We start from the raw sequence: 22,267 nt of genomic DNA, 5'->3' as shown, positions 1-22,267 counted from the left end.
CCCCTGGTCTAGTCTATACAGAAAATAATGTTGTATTAATCATGAGCGTTTCTGGCAAATATTCTGGTTTCCTTTCTGATGGGTGTAGGGTCCATAATCAAAGGAGCAAGACTGATACAAAGCGAAGGTCAAGCAAAGCTTTATTTCACGCCAAGCATCAAGAAACAAACCGACCGTTTGGGGCCACGCAGAGAGAGCGACCTCTCTCTGCCTTACAGACTAGCTTTTAAGGGCAAAGGCTATGTGGTTGGGCCTGGCCACGCACAGATGGCCAATGAGATTGTAACACAAAGAGAAATCTGCACAGTCATGTTAGGTCACACATAAGTGACCAATTGAATTACAATTTACCCTATAGTAGATATTTGAACTAGCCTATCACCTTGGTCAGAATTGGCGCCCAAAGGGCACCCAAAGGGCGGGGCCCATACTCCTTGGTAGCTAGGGAGAAGGTATGTGCCCCCACTGATTAGATACCTCCACCTTGCCTGACCCACCCTTGTATTTGGGCTTTGTTACCTGGGACTGGTTTCCGGGACTTGTTTTTGAGTAAATTCCCTGAGAGAGGGGTGGCAGGGTCAGTTTAAGTTTTACTGCATAAACAACAAAATCACTGTTTAACCGGATGGAATTGCTCTGGCTAAATAGGCCCTTACAATGGGTACATGATAAATTGTATTTCCCTGTACCCCTTAAAGTTAGAAATGGCCATTTAACTTGTTTTGACCATGGGAAGTGAGCAGAAGAGACACGGGTCTAAATTTAAGAGCTAGTGCATTATTAGCCGCATCTTTTTTGCCCCATCACTGCATTAGGCAATGTTCCAGATGTTGCTCCTGAGTCCTTGAATCAGCCTGAGTCCTTGAATAAGACAGCAGAGCAGAGCCTCCAGCCAACACACAACAGATGCATATTATAGGTAACAAATAAACCTTTGTTGTTAGAAACCATTAAGATTTGAGTCTTCACTACTGCAGGATAACTTAGGCTGTCCTCTGCCTAATATAGAAGCCAAGTCTAGAAGGAATGATGATCCAACAGAAAATGGAGGGATCAAGAAACATCTTCCACACCGGTACTCAATATGTCCTGATAGTCTACCAGAAAATAGATTAGCAAGTAATTGAGTGATAATTATGTAATTCAACAACAGTGAATAGTTCATGGAAGGAACCTATAATTGTTGCCAAAGCCCTGAAGTGGGACTCAAGCTGTTCCTTGAAAGATGAATTGAATGGTCAAAGGAAGTAAGCCCACTCAATGAGGGGGAAACAATGAGCCAAAGATAATGGGCACAGCATTTAGGGCTGGGGGTAGGGGGTGGACAGACAAATGAGACACGGTCCCACCAGAGGAGAGAGTTCATGTTAGAATGGGAGAAAATGCAATTGGAAAAGGGAGGGTAGGATCCAACTTTGGAGGGGCGTTCAAATTATACAAAATATTTGGAATGAAGTAAAAATAAGATATATAAAGCCCTTAGTATGATGTCTACCCATAACTAAGGACTCGGCTTATATTTATTGCTGTTTTGGTTGATGTTTTGGTGAAAACATGGGCGATTTCTAAGAAGAGATGTACCATGAAAGCCATGCTTAAGCTAATCTGGCAGTTGTGCGCAGAGCAGACTGAAGAATAAACAAGTAAATATGACAAAACATTTGAGGAGGCAGTGGTCCAGGGGTGAGGTGATGAGAGAAGAAGGAAAAAATAAATTCCATAGTAACTACTATTTTTTTGTCTACCAGCCACTTCTTCACATGGCCACCAAGTGAACACTCATAAGAACAAAATGTTCCTATGTTAAGAACATACAAAAATAGGGTTCAATAATCCTATAAGGCACTCAGGGATTATTCTAGTGGTCTCTGGGGGTGGTTCAGAATTTTTGTGCTTTTATAAAAGGTAAGACACCATTTATCCAACCTTTAGCTTGCTCTCTTTAGACCCTGAAATCACCAGTAGTACCCACCTTGCAGGGTATCCCCATTCCTCAAAAATCCTGCTTTTACAAACCCCACCCAATGCCATAGAACCTGCCTAGCATACCAGGTGGGAATAAGGAAGCCTGCAACTCTTCAAGAGAAGACAGAGCCAGTTAGTCTCTTAGTAACTTTCCCTCCCTCACTTAGTGTTGCCTCCATTTCTGCATAGAATACAAGTTTCCTGATGCATCTGAGAACTTTAGTCAGTGGCACCAAGGCCAACTGGCCTTTCAAAAATTTAACTACTTAACCTTTACCAAGTAGCTATATAGTGTTGCAGGTTAGACTAAGTAACTTTATAAATAGTCTCTCTGATTCTTGATGAACTGTTCATGAGGGTAATCATGGGCAGCCTCTAAGGTGTTCTGTCTCAGTCTGCTACTCTGTGTACCAGGAAAACAATCACATTCACTTCACAGAGAAAAGGCAAATCTTAATTAACATTTACAAAACAGTTTGACATCATCTAATGAAAAGTGCCATACCTAAGCAACAGATAATTACAGGCAGGTTTGTCCCTATGATCCTTCAAGAGAAGAAAGCAATAATTTGGATTTCTATCATTGTTGCTCAATCATAGATCAACTTCTTGACAAACATATATCACCATCCTAACTTTCTGGTTAAGAAGGCAAGTCTTTAATAACTAAAAATAAAATACATAAAATTATCACATCATCTCCTACTTCTCCAGCCAAGGACACATATTATTCTTCTATCAGACCAGCAAACCTGGGATCAAGTCCAGCTACTTAAATACAGTGGGGGGTGGGGTGAAGGGGAACCCTAGACCCAAAGTCGTAAATGATCTGCCCAAGGTCAGTGTGAATTTGGCCCCAGAAATTTTATTCCAATTCTCTAGCTCTAATTCTTCTCTCTCAAATTAGTCTGAATTGATGAGTCGAGTCACCAGAAAGAATTAAAAGGTAGAAAGTATGTCTTTTTTTCCTAGTTAGAATATCAGATTTTCTGAAATAGACTAATTCTCTATGCCAACCAGCATAAGGACTCCTGAAATGTCCTACTTAAGTAGATGTAGGCCAGTGCCTTCTCTTCTAAAATATTTTAAGTTTGCAAGTGATGTCCCTTCCATATCTGGGAAAGAACATTTCTAAATACATAGCAGATTTCTTGTATTTTCTCTGGAAGCCTTTCCCAAGCTGTTTCGAAATAAGTGGGTTGCTGCTAAAGCCCATTCTGTTCCCTCAAAGCAAAACTCTCACAACAAGTTCGGCTTCTTGGCCCCAAAGACCACAATGTATGCACAGGTCTGGTACCAAAAAATCATCTGGAAAAATTCTACATTCTTGCATTAAATGCCTGATTTGTGTGCTCTTTCTTCCATCAAAAAGAAGTTTGTGAGATATAAAGTTATTTTTTTACTCTCATTTGCTTATCAGAAAACTTTGAAAGAACTGCGATTTTTGTTCTGAAAACACCATGATTTATAGAGCAGCTCTTAGGTGTTGAGCATTCATTTCCTCCAAGGTATAAGTTTGTTCCTACAATAGTACATTTTGCAAGATTCCTGTAAGAAAATTCTTGAGAAGGTAATTAAATTATAAGAATATTTACCTCAAGGCACCTAGGTGGCTCAGTCCGTTAAGCTTCTGCCTTCATTCAGCTCAGGTCATGATCCCAGAGTCCTGGGATCAACTCCGGAGTCGTGTTCTGTTCCCTGCTTAGCAGGGGAATCTGCTTCTCCCCCTCCCCTTGCTTATCCTTTCTCTCACTCACTCTCTCTCTTTCAAATAAATAAAAATAAATAAAATCTTAAACTAAAAGAATATTTACCTCAATTCAGTACCTTTTCTTAGATTGTAATGTATGAAATTTAAAGATACTACATTTGCTTATATATGATAATGTGGGAAATATCCTATTATTTAGTTAATTTTTAGTTTCTTCTATAAAAATATGTTTAGAACTTACCAGTCCCACTTTTTCCAATGGAAAGTCATAATAATTTTTTAAGGGGTATTGTGGAGGGAGACTCTAGATATAAAATTTCTCATATCCAGAAAAGAAAAATTAAGACATTCCTCACTTGATAATCTGCATAATGTGCTTTTACTTCAGTGAAATGAAAATAGCATTAATTATAAATACACTTACAGATTCCATTATTCTATACAGTTTTCTTTAAATCCTGATTAAATGGTATAATAGCCCTGAAATATACAATTGGCTCTTTATTATTTAATCCAGAGGTTGGCAGCACCAACCACAAAGCAGAGCCAACTACATCATGTCACAAGAAGGGCACCATAACTTCACGCTCATGGTGAGAATCATGTGTGGAAAGCAAATCTGGTAACGAAAACCAGGCTTGGAATGCATGTGGTGCCTGGTGTTGCTTTTCCAGAAAGGTTTTCATTATAATAATTAATAGCATTTTTTGAGGAGGGAAAACAGGAGAAAAGGAGCAAAAAAACATTGTTGTTGGTGGGCAAGAGTATAAGGAATGCTCTCAGGGTGGGGGTGGGGAGAATCAAGAATGCACATAATAGATTACATAGGTGTGCCGCTTTCCTCCTGGGAACCTAACACACCTCAGCCTTTCACAATATTACACATTTATGCTTGGGTTCAAACTCCAGCTCCACAGCATCTAGCTTTGTGACCTTGCCAAGTTACTTTACCCCCTCTCTCCCTCAGTTTCCTCCTTTGTAAAATAGGGTTATTAGGCTTTGTTTCATAGTGTTGATGTGTGGATTAAATAAGGTGATATATGTAAATCATTTAATGTACTGCCTGGGACACAATAGAGCTTTTATGATTAGCTGTTTGTATTATTATCATCCACATTTCCATTTTAAAACTTACTTTCAACTAAGGCATCTTTCTTCTTAGAGTGAAACCAGTTATTCACATGCCAATTCTTATTTATTTATTTATTTATTTTAGATTTTTGTTTATTTATTTGACAGGCAGAAAAATTACAAGTAGGCAGAGAGGCCGGCAGAGAGAGGGGGGAGGCAGGCTCCCTGCCAAGCAGAGAGCCCGATGCGGGGCTTGATCCCAGGAGCCTGGGATCATGACCTGAGCCAAAGGCAGAGGCTTTAACCCACTGAACCACCCAGGCACTCTCACATGCCAAATTTTAATTATTGCTACCATTTTCAATGCAAATATGGCATCACTAATTCTTCCCAACCATTTCAGTCACACCCTCCACTCTGTGGAGAGCACTTACAGGACACAGACATGTCAGACAAACATGAATAGAACACAAGTCATCTATGATAAGTGTATGTTTGAGAGTCACACAAAATACTGGGCATACAGAAAAGAGAGCACTTACGTTGAATTGAGAGAATCAAGAAATAACTTACAGAAGAAGTTAGAGTGAGCTAACTCTTAGAGGATGAACAGAGGTTTAGGACAACTGGTGGCATAGATGGTTGAGAATCTGACTCTTGATTTTGGCTCAGGTCATGATCTCAGGGTCCTGGGATCGAGTCCTTTTTCAGGCTCTGCACTCAGCAAAGAGTCTGTTTAAGGCTCTCTCTTTCCTCTGCCCTTGCCCCCACCCTCTCTCTAAATAAGTAAATAAATCTTAAAAAAAAAAAAAAAAGAACAATAGATGAACAGAGATTTGAAGGTGGGGAAGAGGGAGAGGAAGGAGTCTACTCTAGGACATAGAACCAATAGCCTGATGTGAAAAGGGGATGGGAAGAGGAAAGGGAAGTGTGAAGAAATGAACCTAGGGAGTTGGCACATAGAGTGGACAGCTGTGTGAGAGATACAAATGTGATGGGCTATGATGATTAACTTTTTGTATCCACTTGACTGGGCCTTGGGGTGCCCAGACATTTGGTCATATATTATTCTGAAAGTGTCTGTGGGGGTGTTTCTGGGTGACATTAGCATTTGAATTAGTAGCATTTGAATGAGTAAAGCAGATTGCTCTTCCTAATATGGATGGCCATTACCCAATCAGTTGAAGGCCTGAATAGAACAAAAAGTCTGGCCCTCCCTCAAATAAAGAGGAATTTCTCCTGAGTGATTGCCTAAGAGCTAGTCCATTGGTTTTTGTTTTTGTTTTTGTTTTTTTCAGCCTTTGGACTCAAACTGAAACATTGGATTTTCTTGGGTCTTGAGTCCCCAGTTTTCAGACTTAAATTACACCATTAGCAATCCTGGAACTCCAAAGTGCCAAATGTAAATCTTAGGACTTAAAAACCTCTATAATCACATGAGCCAATTCCTTAAAATGAATCAGCCAACCAACCAACCAACCAACCAACTACTCAGTCCTGTTGGTTCTATTTTTCTGGAGAACCCTGGCTAATACATGGGGTTGGTGGTGGGGCGGGGGGAAATGGAATTTTCAAATATCTCTCCCTCGGTTGCCTTCTGAGGACAAGTCTATAACTGCACATGGATCCTTTTTTTTTTTTTAAAATATTTTGTTTATTGATTTGGGAGAGATAGAGAGCATGGGTAGAGGGATAGGCAGAACTCCCTGCTGAACAGGGAATCCAAAGTGGGACTCCCTCCATCTCAGGACCCTGGGATGGGAATATTGAGCCAAGGTCAAATGTTTAACTGACTGACCCACCCAGGTGTCCCTACACATGAGTTCTTTGATATGTTGCCAGGGCTTATAGATAACGCTGCAAAATAAGAGGGAAAAGATGGGGACAGATTGATTTACAAAAGTGCTGACATGAAGCTTCTCTTAAAAAAATCTTTCAACTCCAAGGCTGAAAAAAGAGGGTGAAAGAGTAGTGGAGACAGTTTTGAGGAGATTATCAAGGAGAGATGGAAAGAAGTATATTTCAGGGTATGACTGCAGAGAGAAAGCTCTGCAGAGAAGGGTTTGGGGAAGTTTTGCTGGAGCTTTAGGTAGCAGTATTCCCTGTGCTCGAGAGGCTCCAGTGACCACCAGACTGCTTTTTACAGTCAGATTCATGTTACTTTGAGATAAGTCACCATGCTGAGGGTGGACTTAAGCAGGGAATAAAAAAGCCAAGTTTTATTTGAGTTGTTCAAATAAGCCCTTCAGAAAAAGATAAAGATACAAGTAGAAAGAGAAATAAACTATTTCTCTATATACCAGAATGGTGTAACAGATACCCAGTAAACAGTGACTTAATTAAATATGAGATTTTGTTCTCTTCTATGATAGTAGGTCCAGAGATTGATAACCAAAGCAAGTGAAGCAGCTCAGCAAAGTAGCCCTGCTATTTTCCTGCTCTGCTATTCACCTCTGAGTTTACCAGATGGCTGCAGCCCTTTGAATCACTGTGTCTATTTAGCCCCAAAGAAGGGAAAAGGGCAAAAGGGTACTACTGCCAGCTGAGCCTGTCTCAGCAGGGAATTATAGTTTTTCCCATACAGCCTACATGCCTTTTATTGGCTCTAAGAAAAGTTTGGGAAAATTAATACTTTTAATTAATTAATACTTTATCTGTTAGTAAGGAAAACAAGTAAATAAGTATAGGGTAGGCAAGGGATAGAGTCTGCCACATACAAAATATTTAATTGGAAAAAATCTCTTTGTTACCCAATTCAGACAAAGGCTAACACCTTGAGTGGAAGCAAAGGAGGAAAGAACCTCCCTGCTTGAGAAGAGGAGAGGAAATACTTAATTGATCCCAAAGCAGACAAGGACAGACAGAGAAGAGAAGAAAGGAGGACCCAACAAGATGATATCAGAGCATTGCACATCATGACTCCCCACTTTGGTTCTCTCCAAACCTCAGTAAAAAGGTACTACCCCTCTCACTCCTCTAAAAAATCATAAAACACCTAATGTTAGTAGCTTTCCTGTAGAAATCATAAAGGTATGGAACTCTGCATCTAATATGGCATGGGCTAGAATGTTAAAATCCTTCCTAGTTTTGGGAGGGTCGAGACAGGGAAATTCAGAAAGAACTAAGCCATCAAAAATCCTAGGAAAGGTCAATGGAAGTGCCTTACTCACCACACATAGACCAAGAACCAAACAAAAACAAAAACAAAAAAAACACAAACAAGCAAAACCCACAATTAACATTATACCAACTCTCACTGGAACTCAATTCCAAAGTTTCAACCTCCTTCAGTGAATCATTTATTTTTACTCTTTTTTTTTCAATTCCAAATCAAAATCAGGAGGGTTATTGATGACCACCATCTATACCCTGTGAATGAACTAAGTGTGGAATTTATATAACCTCTTTTATTTGCATAGTAATGCTCTTCTTTGTTGGATATATAAGTGATGCACCATAATACTCCCCCAACATGAATTTTCCTGAATTTGTGTTCTATTGCAGTGTGACAAATTACCACAAATCCAGGGCCTTAAAACACCACACATTTATTATTTCACATTTTCCATGGATTAGGAATCAAGGCACAGCTTGACTAGCTCCTCAGCTCAGAGTCTCACAAGGCTGCAGTCAAAGCGTTGACCAGACTACATTCCCATTTGGAGACTTCACCGGACAGGAATCTACTTTCAAGCTCTTTGGGGACTTCTCCGGACAGGAATCCACTTCCAAGCTCTTTGGGTTGTTGGCAGACTTTATTTCCTTGTGACTGCATGACTGGGGCTTAGCTTTGTGCTAGCAGTAGACTGGAGGCCTCTTTTGATCCTAGACCCATAGTCCTTTGATATATGAGCTTTTTCAATATAGCTGTCTATTCATCCAGCAAGAATCTGTAGTTCCAGTCTGCTAAGAAGAGTCTTATATAATGTAACATAATCACAGGAATGATATCTCATCACCTTTACAATATAACATAACCTAACCATGGGAGTGACATCCTATCATCTTTGTATGTGTGTGTGTGTTACCTACACTCATAAATCCTGCCTAAACTCAGAGGGATTACACAAAGGCATAAAGACTAGGAGGTAGGAACCACTGGAGGCCAACTTGGCATCTATCTGCTACACAATCCATATCATATACAAGTTGCCAACCAGGGAAAATTTGTCTATAGCAAGAATTCAGATAAAAGGTCTCAAGCATTTCTCACTTATGTAAGTACCACATACATCCTTTATGTCATGAAACTCAAGAGAAGAGTGTATAGTTAGACTCCTGGTGTGTCAAATATCTGCCATTGCATAACTACCTCAAAACTTAGTGGCTGGAAACTGTAACAACTTTATCTTGTTCATGAGACCATGGACTAGTATTTGGGCAGGATAGAGCAGAGACAGTTTATCTCCTCTGCCTGATGTTTGCTGGGTCTGGAATATCCAAGATGGCGTCTTTACTCACATATCCGGAACCTCAGCTAGGATGGTTCAAATGATTGTTCAAATGGCTGTTTAGAATACCAACTAGAGTCATGCTTGTGGGGCCTTAGTTCTTGTTGGCTAGATTTCTTAATTCCTTACGTTTCAGGGCCTCTCCCTACCCATGTGGCCTCTCCATATCATCTCTATGGAGTCTGTCTAGTGGAAGAGCTGGGTATTTCACATGGTGATTGGATTCCTAGAAAGAGGCCATGAAAGTTGCTTTCTTAAGGGTTGCACTTGAAAATCCCAGAAAGTCACTTCTGCGACATTCTACCAGTCTTTATGCCTCAATTGACTATTCCTTGTCCTTATTATACTGGCTTAGACACCTAATGCAGTAATGAATACAAATGTTAGTGGAGTACGTATTTCTTTCATTTCAAGAGACTATTTCTAATCTCCCCCTATTTAGGATGACGTTTGTGCTAGATATTGGTAAATATTTTGATCAGAATAAAAAGACTCCCATTTGTACTTACTAAGTGTTTATTTAGGGGCACCTGGGTGGCTCAGTCAGTAGGGCATCTACCTCTGGCTCATATCATGATCCCAGAGTCCTGGGATCAAGCCCCATGTCTGGCTCCCTTCTCAGTGGGAAATCTGCCTCTCCCTCTGCCCTCCTCCTGCCCATGCTCTTTCTCTCTCTCAAATTAAAAAAAAAAATTTAAGTGTTTATTTTTTATTTATTTTGAGAGAGAGAGAGAGCACACATGCACAAGTGCTGAGGAGGGTGAAGTACGGGCAGAAGGAGAGAGAGGGAGAGAATTTTAATTAGTCTCCAGGCTACGAAGGAGCCATTGAGGAATTCGATCTCATGACCCTGAGATCATGACACAGGTAGAAATCCAGAGTCCAATGCTCAACTAAGCCACCCAAGAGCCCTTAACTGTTTTATTTTAGATGAAGAATACTTTTTATGCAACTTTTGTAATGAAATGTATAAATTTCCCTCTTTTACTAACCATCCCAATCTTGGGATAATCCAACTTGATTGTAGTGTATTCTTTTTTACACCGTGGTTTCAATTTGCATTTTGTTTAGGATTATTGTATTGATGTTCATTAGTGAAATTCATTAGGCTTGTAATTTTTCTTTCTCTTAATGTGTTTCCTGGTTGTTGTTTTTTTTTAAGATTTTATTTGTTCATTTGATAGAGAGAGACACAGCGAGAGAGGGAACATAAGCAGAGAAAGTGGGAGAGGAAGAAGCAAGCTTCCTGAAGAGCAGGAAGCCCGATGTGGGGCTGGATCCCAGGACCCTGGGATCATGACCTGAACTGAAGGTAGACACCAGGCACCCCTGGTTTTATTTTATATATTATGCCGGCCTTGTAGAACAAACTGGGCAATGTTCTCTCTTTTTCTTTCTTTTTAAAAAAGATTTTATTTATTTGTCAGAGAGAGAGAAAGGAAGAGAGAGCACAAGCAGGCAAAGCGGCAGGCAGAGGCAAGGGAGAAGCAGGCTCCCCACCAAGCATGGAGCCCAATACAGAGCTTGATCCCAGGACTACTGGGATCATGACCTGAGCCAAAGGCAGCCACCTAACTGACTAAGCCACCCAGGCATCCCTATTTTCCTACTGTCCTACATAATTTTCATATTTCCTTATTCTTTAAAAACTTAATAAAACCTCATAAAAATATCAAGGCTTTCTCTTTGGGAAGATTTTAACTATTGTTTCAATTACTTCAATTAATTACAATTATTAGTGTAAAATTATTCAAGCATTTTATTTCTTCTGGTAAATTTTTTTCATAGGGTTATGTTCTCACCTATATTTGCAAAATCATTGGCATAGAGTTGGTAGTGTTTTCCTATTTGCTAATCTCTACTTTATCTTAGTTATGTTCCCCTTTTCATGCATAAAATTGTATCTTCTCCCTTTTGCTCTTGATAAATCTTGTCAGTAATTTGTTTATATTGTTATTTGTTTATATTTGTTTATATTGTTAATTGTTATTGTTTTGAAAAATCAACTTTGTCTTTGTTGGCCTGTGCTGGATTTTTTTTCTTACTTCATTTCTATTGTATTTTCATATAGATAGATAGATAGATAGATCTATCTATCTATATATATATATGTATATATCTTTTTTTTTAAGATTCTATTTATTTATTTGAGAGAGAGAGAAAGACAGAGAGAGCATGAGAGGGAAGAGGTCAGAGCGAGAAGCAGACTCCCCACCAAGCAGGGAGCCTGATGCAGGACTGGATCTGGAACTCCAGGATCATGACCTGAGCCCAAGGCAGTTGTTTAACCAACTGAGCCACCCAGGTGCCCTATATATATCTTGATCAGTGATGCTGAGCATCTTTTCATGTGTCTGTTGGCCATCTGTATGTCTTCTTTGGAAAAATGTCTTTTCGTGTCTTCTGCCCATTTTTAATTGGATTATATGTTTTGGGGTGTTGAGTTTTATAAGTTCTTTATATATTTTGTTATATTTATCACCTTTATCAGCTATGCCATTAGCAAATATCTTCTCCCTTTTAGTATTTTAGTTTTGTTAATTGTTTCCTTCAGTGTGTAGGAGCTTATTATTTTGATGTAGTCCCAGTAGTTTATTCTTGCTTTTGTTTCCCTTAAAAATGGGCAAATAACCTGAGAAATGCATCATTTCATCAAGGAAATGCAAATTAAAACCATACAGAGGGGCACCTGGGTGGCTCTGCTGGTTAAGCATCTGCCTTCAGCTCGGGTCCTGATCCCAAAGTCCTGGGATTAAGCTCTGCTTCAGGCTCCCTGCTCAGCGGAGAGCCTGCTTCTCTCCCCTTCTGATGCTCCCCCCTGCTTGTGCTCTCACTCTCTCTCTCTCTTTTTCTTTCTCTCTCTCTCTGTCAAATAAATAAATAAAATCTTTAAAACACACACACACACACACACACACACACACACAGATATCATCTCATGCCTGTTAGAATGTCTGTCATCAAAAAGACAAGAAATAAATGCTGGTGTGATGTGTAGAAAAGGGAACACTTGTGCACTGTTGGATTATAAATAGGCATAGCCACTATAGAAAACAACATGCAATACCCACAGAAAGTTAAAAATAGAACTACCAAAGGACCCAGCAATGCCACTTCTGGAACTATGTCCAAAGGGAACGAAAACACTAACTTGAAAAAATAGATGTGTACATGTTTATAGCAGCATTATTTACAATAACCAAGGCATGGAAGCAAACTAAGTGTCCATCAATGGATGAATAGAGAAAGAAGTTGTTATATCTTTATCTATATCTATCTATATATACCCACACACGCACATTTACACATATGCACAAAGGAGTATTATGCAGCCATGAAAAATGAGGAAATCTTACAGTTTGTGACAACATGGATGGATCCTAAAGGCATTATGCCAAGTGAAATAAGTCAGACAAAGAAAAACAAACTGCTCTATGATCTTATTTATATGTAGAATCTAAAAACAAAACAAACCCTCTAAAACCTCACCAAAGGAATACAAAAAGAGATCAGATTTGTGGTTACCAGAGATGAAGGATAGAGGAGGAGGAATTGGAGGAAGGCAGTCAAAGGTACAACTTCCAGTTATAAGATAAATAAGTCCTGGAGATGTAATATACAATATGATGATTATATAACCCTACTGTATGATACATGGGAAAATTTTTAAAAAGTAGATTCGAGGAATTCTCATCACAAGGAAATTTTTTTCATTTGTTTTATTGTGCCTATATGAGATGATGGATATTAACTAAATCTAGGGTGGTAATCTTTTCACAATATATATAAATCAAGCCATCATGCTGTCTACCTTACACTTACAAAATGATGTATGTCAATTATCTCTCAACAAAATGAAAAATAATCAACATATCCATCACCTCACATATCTTTTGGTCTGTGTGTGTGAGAGCACTTAAGTTCTACTCTCTTAGCAAATTCAATTATTGGTTTAAAGAGGTTCATAGCATTCTTTTATCTCTTAATTTCTGCAGAATGTGCACTAGATAGCTGTTTCATTATTAATATTGTTTATTTATTCATCTTCTCTTTTTCCTCATCATCTGTCCTGCCAAAGATTTGTGTACTTTATTAGACTTTCCAAAGAACCATCTTCTTTCTGGATTTGTTGATCCTCTCTATTTTATCTTTATTTTTTATATCTTATTAATGTCTACTCTTATTTTTATTTTCTTCTATTTTCTTTGGGCTTGCTCTGCCTATCTTTTGCTATCTAAAGTTAGATGCTTACCCCTTTAATTTTTCAGCCTTTCCTCCTTTATAATGTAAACATTCAAAAATAGACATTTCTTTCTGCTTTTGCTATATTTCATTAACTTTGATTTAGTATTTTCCTTATGGTAGTTCTAGGCATTTACAAATTTCCATTTTGACTATACTCTTATTCATAAGTTACTTCATAAATGCTTTTAAATTTCCAAATATAAGAAAGTCATATGGGTTTAATTTTAACTTTTCATTGAAGAATAATATGCATACACAAAGTACATATTATAAATGCACAAATCAGTGAATTTTTACAAACTAAATACAGCCATGTCACCAACACCAAAATCAAGAAACAAAACTTTGCCAGTACCCCAGAGGCCACCTTTATGCTCCCTTCCCTTCACTACCTTCCCTAAGAATAAACACTACCCTGATTTCTGACAGTATAGTTCTACCTGCTTCTGTATTTAATATAAAAGAAATCAAACAATATGTACCCTGAAGGTCTTCAAAGTTAAGTTTGTGAAATCATCCATATTGTTGTATGTAACTATAGTTTGTTAATAGTCCTTGATGTAGAACACTTCATTTTAAGAATGGATCACAATTTCTTTATCCATTCTACAGTTGATGGACATTTGAGTAGTTTCTAGTTTAGAGCTGTTGTGAATAGTGCTTCTATTCACATTCTAGTACGTATTTTTAGTTGACTGTATGTATGTATGTAGTTCTGTTACAGGAAAAGAATTGCTGAGCCATAGCTTGTGTGTATAATCAACTGACATGGCCAAAGTGGTTGGTTAGTGGTTACCCCTCTAACAGGGTTGGTTATTTTTGGTAGTTGACTTCCAACTTAAGTGCATTATGGTCACAGAGTATGATTGGTACTACGGACTCTTTGAACTTCATTAAGATTCCTTGATGTTTGCTTTTTCTGAACTTCCTATGTGTCCTTGAGAAAAATGTGTATTCTATATTATGAAAAACTATATACCAAAAAATTGACAACCTAGAAGAAACGGATACATTCTTAGAAGCATACCAATTACAAAAACTGAAACGGGAAGAAATTTAAAACCTTGAACAGACCAATAACCAGCAAAGAAATTGAATCAGTAATCAAAAAGCTTCCAAGAAACAAAAGTCCAGGACCAGGTGGCCTCACAGGCAAATTCTATCAAACATTTAAAGAAGAGTTAATACCTATTCTCAAATTATTTTCCCCACCAAAAATGAAGAAGTAATATTTCCAAATTTATTCTATGAGGACAGCATTACCCTAATACCAAAACCAGATAAAGATGCCACTTAAAGCAGAACTATAGACCAATATCTCTGATGAACATATATGCAAAAATTACTAATAAAATACTAGCAAACCAGAGTGTCTGGGTGGTTCAGTTCCTTAAGCATCTGCCTCTTGATTTTAGCTCAGGTCATGATCTCAGGTTTGTGAGAGAGAGCCCCATGTTGAGCTCCACACCAGGCGTGGAGCCTGCTTAAGATTCTCTCTCCCCATCAACAACAAATCAAACCAACTCCACACATAAGAAGGGAAATCATCAAGATTAGAGCTGAGATCAATGAGGTAAAAACCAGAGATACAGTAGAACGTATCAATGAAACTAGAAGCTGGTTTTTTGAAAGAATCAATAAGATTGATAAACCATTGGCTACACTAATCCAAAAGAAAAGAGAGAAATCCCAAATTTATAAAATTATGAATGAAAAGGGAGAGATCACAATGAACACCAAGGAAGTAGAAACAATCATCAGAAGTTACTATCAACAGTTATATGCCAATAAGCTAAGCAACCTAGATGAAATGGATGCATTCCTGGAAAACTATAAACTCCAAAAATTGAACCAGGAAGAAATCGACAACCTGAATAGACCAATATCTAATAACGAGATTGAAGCAGTGATCAAAAACCTTCCAAAAAACAAGAGCCCAGGACCTGACGGATTCCCTGGGGAATTCTACCAAACTTTCAAAGAAGAAATAACCCTTATTCTCCTGAAGCTGTTTCAAAAAATTGAAGCAGAAGGAAAACTTCCAGACTCTTTCTATGAAGCCAGCATTACCCTGATCCCCAAACCAGGCAAAGACCCTACCATAAAGGAGAATTTCAGACCAATATCACTGATGAATATGGATGCTATGATTCTCAACAAGATCCTAGCCAACAGGATCCAACAGCACATTAAAAAGATTATCCACCATGATCAGGTGGGATTCATCCCTGGGCTACAAGGATGGTTCAACGTTCGCAAATCAATCAATGTGATACAACAAATTAATATGAGAAGAGAGAAGAACCACATGGTCCTCTCAATTGATGCAGAAAAAGCATTTGACAAAATCCAGCATCCGTTCCTGATTAAAACGCTTCAAAGTATAGGGATGGAGGGAACATTCCTGAACCTCATCAAATCTATCTATGAAAGACCCACAGAAAATATCATCCTCATGGGAAAGAGCTTGCAGCCTTCCTGTTGAGATCAGGAACAAGACAAGGATGCCCACTTTCACCACTCTTGTTCAACATAGTATTAGAAGTCCTAGCAACAGAAATAAGACAACAAAGAGAAATAAAAGGTATCCAAATTGGCAATGAAGAAGTCAAACTCTCTCTCTTCACAGATGACATGATTCTTTATATGGAAAACCCAAAAGACTCCACCCCCAAACTACTAGAACTCATTCAGCAATTCAGCAATGTGACAGGATACAAAGTCAATGTGCAGAAATCAGTGGTTTTCTTATACACTAACAATGAAAATAGAGAAAGGGAAATTAGAGAATCGATTCCATTTACTATAGCACCAAGAACCATAAGATACCTGGGAATAAACCTAACCAAAGAGGTAAAGGATCTGTACTTGAGGAACTACAGAACACTCATGAAAGAAATTGAAGAAGACACAAAAAGATGTAAGACCATTCCATGCTCTTGGATCGGAAGAATAAACATTGTTAAAATGTCTATACTACCTAGAGCAATATATACTTTTAATGCCATTCCAATCAAAATTCCACCAGTATTCTTCAAAGAGCTGGAGCAAATAATCCTAAAATTTGTATGGAATCAGAAGAGACCCCGAATCACTAAGGAAATGTTGAAAAACAAAAATAAAGCTGGGGGCATCACGTTACCTGATTTCAAGCTTTATTACAAAGCTGTGATCACCAAGATAGCATGGAACTGGCATAAAAACTGGCAAAAATAGACCAGTGGAACAGAGTAGAGAGCCCAGATATGGACCTTCAACTCTATGGTCAATTAATCTTCGACAAAACAGGAAAAAATAAACAGTGGAAAAAAGACAGTCTCTTCAATAAATGGTGCTGGGAAAACTGGACAGCTATAAGTAGAAGAATGAAACTCGACCATTCTCTTACACCGTACACAAAGATAAACTCAAAATGGATAAAAGACCTCAACGTGAGACAGGAATCCGTCAGAATCCTAGAGGAGAACATAGGCAGTAATCTCTTTGATATCAGCCACAGCAACTTATGTCTCCAAAGGCAAAGGAAACAAAAGTCAAAATAAACTTTTGGGACTTTATCAAAATCAAAAGCTTCTGCACAGCAAAGGAAACAGTCAAAAAAACAAAGAGGCAACCCACGGAATGGGAGAAGGTATTTGCAAAGGACAGTCCAGACAAAAGGTTGATATACAGGATCTATAATGAACTCCTCAAACTCAACACACACGAAACAGGCAAACATATCAAAAAATGGGCAGAAGATATGAACAGATACTTCTCCAATGAAGACATACAAATGGCTATCAGACACATGAAAAAATGTTCATCATCACTAGCCCTCAGGCAGATTCAAATTAAAACCACATTGAGATATCACCTTACACCAGTTAGAATGGCCAAAATTAACAAAACAGGAAACAATATGTGTTGGAGAGGACATGGAGAAAGGGGAACCCTCTTCCACTGTTGGTGGGAATGCAAGTTGGTGCAGCGTCTTTGAAGAACAGTGTGGAGATTCCTCAAGAAATTAAAAATACAACTTCCCTATGACCTTGCCATTGCACTCCTGGGTATTTGCCCCAAAGATACAGATGTCGCGAAAAGAAGGGCCATCTGTACCCCAATGTTTATAGCAGCAATGGCCATGGTCACCAAACTGTGGAAAGAACCAAGATGCCCTTCAACGGACGAATGGATAAGGAAGATGTGGTCCATATACACTATGGAGTATTATGCCTCCATCAGAAAGGACGAATACCCAACTTTTGTAGCAACATGGATGGGACTGGAAGAGATTATGCTGAGTGAAATAAGTCAAGCAGAGAGAGTCAACTATCATATGGTTTCACTCATTTGTGGAGCATAACAAATATCATGGAGGACAGGGGGTCTTAGAGAGGAGAAGGGAGTTGGGGTAAATTGGAAGGGGTGGTGAATCATGAGAGACTATGGACTCTGAAAAACAACTGAGGGGTTTGAAGTGGCAGGGGGTGGGAGGTTGGGGTACCAGGTGGTGGGTATTATAGAGGGCACAGATTGCATGGAGCACTGGGTGTGGTGAAAAAATAATGAATACTGCTTTTCTGAAAATAAATAAATTAATTTAAAAATAAAAGATTCTCTCTCCCCTCCTCTGCCCCTCCCCCGCCTTTCCCCATCTAGGGAAAAAAGTACTAGTAAACCAAATGCAACAATACATTAAAAAATCATTCACCACAATCAAGTGGGATTTATTCCTGGGTTACAAGGGTGGTTTAACATTCACAAACCAATCAATGTGATATATCACATTAATAAAGAAAAGGATAAGAACCATATGAACTTCTCAGTAGATGCAGAAAATGCCATTTGACAAAGTACAATAACCATTTATGATAAAAACCCTCAATAAAATAGGTGTAAAAGGAACATACTGCAACATAATAAAGGTCATATATGAAATACCCACAACTCATATCCCTAATGGGGAAAAACAGATCTTTTCCTCTATGGTTAGGAAGAAGACAGGGATATTGACTCTTACCACTTTTATTCAACACAGTGCTGGAAGTCCTAGCCACAGCAATCAGACAACAAAAAGAAATAAAAGACATCCAAATCAGCAAGAAGTAAAACTTTCACTAGTTGCAGATGCAGGATACTATATGTAGAAAACTGAAAAACCTCCACAAAAAAAAAAAAAAAACTATTAGAACTGATAAATAAATTCAGTAAAGTCACAGGACACAAAATTAACATACAGAAATATGTTGCATTTCTACAAACTAATAATAAGGCAGCAGAAAGAGAAATTAAGGAATCAATCCCATTTGCAATTGCACCAAAAACAATAAAATACCTAGGAATAAACCTAATCAAAGATATGAAAGACTTGGACTCTGAAAACCATAAAACACTGATGAGAGAAATTGAAGATGACACAAAGAAATGGAAAGACATCCCATGCTTGTGGATCGGAAGAACAACTATTTTTAAAATGTCTATACTATCCAAAGCAATTTACACATTTAAAGCAATCCCTATCATAACACTAAGAGCATTTTCCACAGAGCTAGAACAAGCAATCCTAAAATTTTTATGAGACCATAAAAGACCCCAAATAGCCAAAACAAACTTGAAAAAGAAAAAGTTGGAGGCATCACAATTCGGTACTTTTAATTATATTGCAAACCTATAGTAATCAAAATAGTTTGGTACTGGCACAAATTAGACACACAGATCAACGGAACAGAAACCCAGAAATGGACCCACAACTATATGGTCAACTAATCTTTGACAATGCAGGAAAAAATATCCAATGGGTAAAAGAAGTCTCTTCAACAAGTGGTGTTGGCAAAACTGGACAGCCACATGCAAAGGAATGAAACTAGACCACTTTCTCACAGCATACACAAAAATAAATTCAAAATGGATTAAAGACCTAAATGTAAGACCTGAAACTATAGAAATCCTAGGAAAGAACACAGACAGTAACTTCTTTGACATCAGCAGCACCAGCTTCTTTCTAGATAAGTCTCCTGAGCCAAGGGAAACAAAAAAATAAACTATTGGGAATACATCAAAATAAAAAGCTTCTGCACACTAAAGGAAATAATCAACAAAACAAGAGGGCAACCTACAGGATGGGATAAGATATTTGCTAATGATATAGCAAGGGTTCAGATCCAAAATATATAAAGATATTATAAAACCCAACACCCCAAAAAACTAACCAATTTAAATAAGCAGAGGATATGAAGAGACATTTTTCTAAAGACATACAAATGGCCAACAGACACATGGAAAGATGCTCAATATCACTGATTGTTGGTAAAATGCATTTCAGAATTATAATGAGATAACACCTCACGCCTATCAGAATGCTAAAATCAAAAACACAGAAAACAAAAAATGTTGGCAAGGATGTGGAGAAAGGGGAACTCTCTTATACTGTTGGTGGGAAAGCAAACTGGTGCAGTCATTCTGATAAACAGTATGGAGGTTCCTCAAAAAGTTAAAAATAGAATTACTCTATGATCCAGCAATTGCACTACTAGGTATTTACCCAAAGACTATAAAACACTAATTCAAAGGAACACATGCCCCTCAATGTTTATAGCAGCATTATCTACAACAACTAAACTATGGAAAGAGTCCAAGTGTCCATTGACTGATGAATGGATAAAGATGTGTATATATACATACATATATATATATATATATATGTATACATACATATATATATAATGGAATATTACTCAGCCATAAAAAGAATGATATATTGCCATTTGCAATGATATACATGGAGCTAGAGAGTACAATGCTAAGGGAAATAAGTCAGAGAAAGACAAATACCATATTATTTCCCTCACATGTAGAATTTAAGAAACAAAAACAAGCTAAGGAATAAAGAGAGATAGAGAGAAGAGAGAGACAAAGCAAGAAACAGACTCTTTTTTTTTTAATTTTTTATTTTTTATAAACATATATTTTTAAGGAAATAGACTCAACTATAGAGAACAAACTAATGGTTACCAGAAGGAAGGGGGGTGGGAGGATGGGTGAGACAGGTGATGGGGATTAAGTAGTGCACTTTATGTGATGAGCATCAGATGATGTATGTAAGTGTTGAATTACTATATTCTATACCTGAAACTAATATTACACAATCTGTTAACTGGAATTTAAATAAAAACTTAAAAATAAGTGCATTCTGTAATCACTGAATATATGGTTTTATATTTGATCATTAGATCTATTCTTATCAATTGTTAAAAGCTCTTATGCACTAGATTATTTTTCTTTGCTTTATCTACCAATTTCACAAATAGATGTGTTAAGTTACCATACTATGTATGAACAAGGTCATACTGATACCTCTGATTCCAATCCAACACCATGAAGTTCATTTTTTCCCTTACCCCTTTTCTTATTTATACTTATTCCAACAGTGAGAAATCACCCTGCTCTTATTATCTACACTCTATTTGTTCTTAGTGTGTACATAATGTACTTTCAAAATTGCTTATCCAGAGCCATGTGAAAAACAAATCTAATAACTAAATAACAGCATTGTGTACAGCTTTTATAGAGTCTGGTCAAAATATTATATTTCTTACATTACTTACATTAGCTCTTTTCTTCCCCACCCTTCCAATGTAGCAATATTATTTATTAGTAATATCATTCATGTTATTTATCTAACTATTTGCACTTTGTTTTGGATTGCCACTTATTTTTTAGAGGAGTATGTGAAACATTATTATGGTTCCATAGAGCTATAAAAAAGGTATACTCAAAGAAGTGATGCTTTTTCCACATGCCCACTATTCTGTTCTCATCGCTACCAAACTTTTTGCACCCTTTGCCCACCATCTCTCTTTTTTTTTAATTTTAAAGATTTTATTTTTGTATTGATTTGAGAGAGAGAGAGAGAGAGTAAGCAGGGTGGAAAAGGAGAGAAAACCTGGAATCGACTCCACACTGAGCACAGAGCCCAACATTGGGGCTTGATGCCATGCCCTTGAGATCACGACCTGAGCCAAAAACAAGAGTCTGACACTCAACCCACTGAGCCACCCAGGAGCCCTCCACCAATCTCTTTAATTTCTGATTTATTCTTCCTGTATTCCTTTACACAAATTAGCAGATTCCTGTATATTTTCTAATATCTCTTTTTTTCTTACATAAATGTCATGTCAATTTTCTAATACTTTTTTTCTTACATAAATGCACTTTCTAAATGTTCTTTTTTTTCAGTTTTAAGAAATTTATTATAACCAAGTAAAGGTTTATGTAATCACAAAAAGTTACATTCATTTACATTGCTGAGTAAATTATAAGAACATAAATAGAATGAGACCAAATTACAATAGCAACACAATATTTGGAAACCCATTACAACACAGTGTTATTACTCCTTAAAATTATCCTGTTAGAGGTTCTGCTGCACAATGAATAATGCACTGGACTTCTAAAATAGTGCATTGGGCTTCTAAAACATTCTTGTTAGAGACAAGAATAATGCTAAATTAAGTTTCTTCTAACAGTAATTTTCTTATGAAGAAAACAACCAGAATAAAATTAGAGCAGGATAAAAACCTCCCATACATATAATAGAAATATAAAGAAATCTCTCACAGGGGTGCCTGGGTGGCTCAGTCCCTTAAGCATATAACTTCAGCTTGGCCTCTTTGCTCAGGAGGGAGTCTGCATGTCCCTCTGCCCACCCCACCTTGTTCACTCTCTCTCCCTCAAATAAATAAAAAAACAAATAAAATCTTTTAAAAAAGAAATCTATAACAGTTCTAAAATAATAATACAAGAGACATGTAACTGGTACAATTTGACGTGGGGTTTGGGAGCA

The 22,267-nt window shown here is 37.6% G+C and overlaps 1 protein-coding gene across 7 annotated transcripts in view; it reads left to right on the top strand.

Moving 5' to 3' along the window:
* LOC309866913 (uncharacterized protein) overlaps positions 1-22,267 on the top strand; it is a 133,237-nt gene that overhangs the window by 46,989 nt on the left and 63,981 nt on the right. For 5 of the 7 annotated variants that reach the window (XR_014312870.1, XR_014312871.1, XR_014312872.1 and 2 more), the window contains exons 6-7: positions 816-919; positions 7,507-7,703. Coding sequence is in view for 1 of the 7 variants with exons in the window: in XM_082735011.1 (XP_082591137.1) it covers positions 816-919 (104 nt within the window). In the remaining 6 variants the exon portion in view is untranslated. Of the gene's footprint in view, positions 1-815; positions 920-7,506; positions 7,704-8,323; positions 8,445-22,267 lie in introns of those variants that run through there. The other 2 variants (XR_014312875.1, XM_082735011.1) reach the window with 2 other exon arrangements.

This window comes from Mustela nivalis, assembly GCF_964662115.1.
Source record: "Mustela nivalis genome assembly, chromosome: 6".
Taxonomy (NCBI): Eukaryota; Metazoa; Chordata; class Mammalia; order Carnivora; family Mustelidae; genus Mustela; species Mustela nivalis.
Note: the sequence above shows the minus strand (reverse complement) of the source record. Positions and strands in the feature narration are given on the sequence as shown.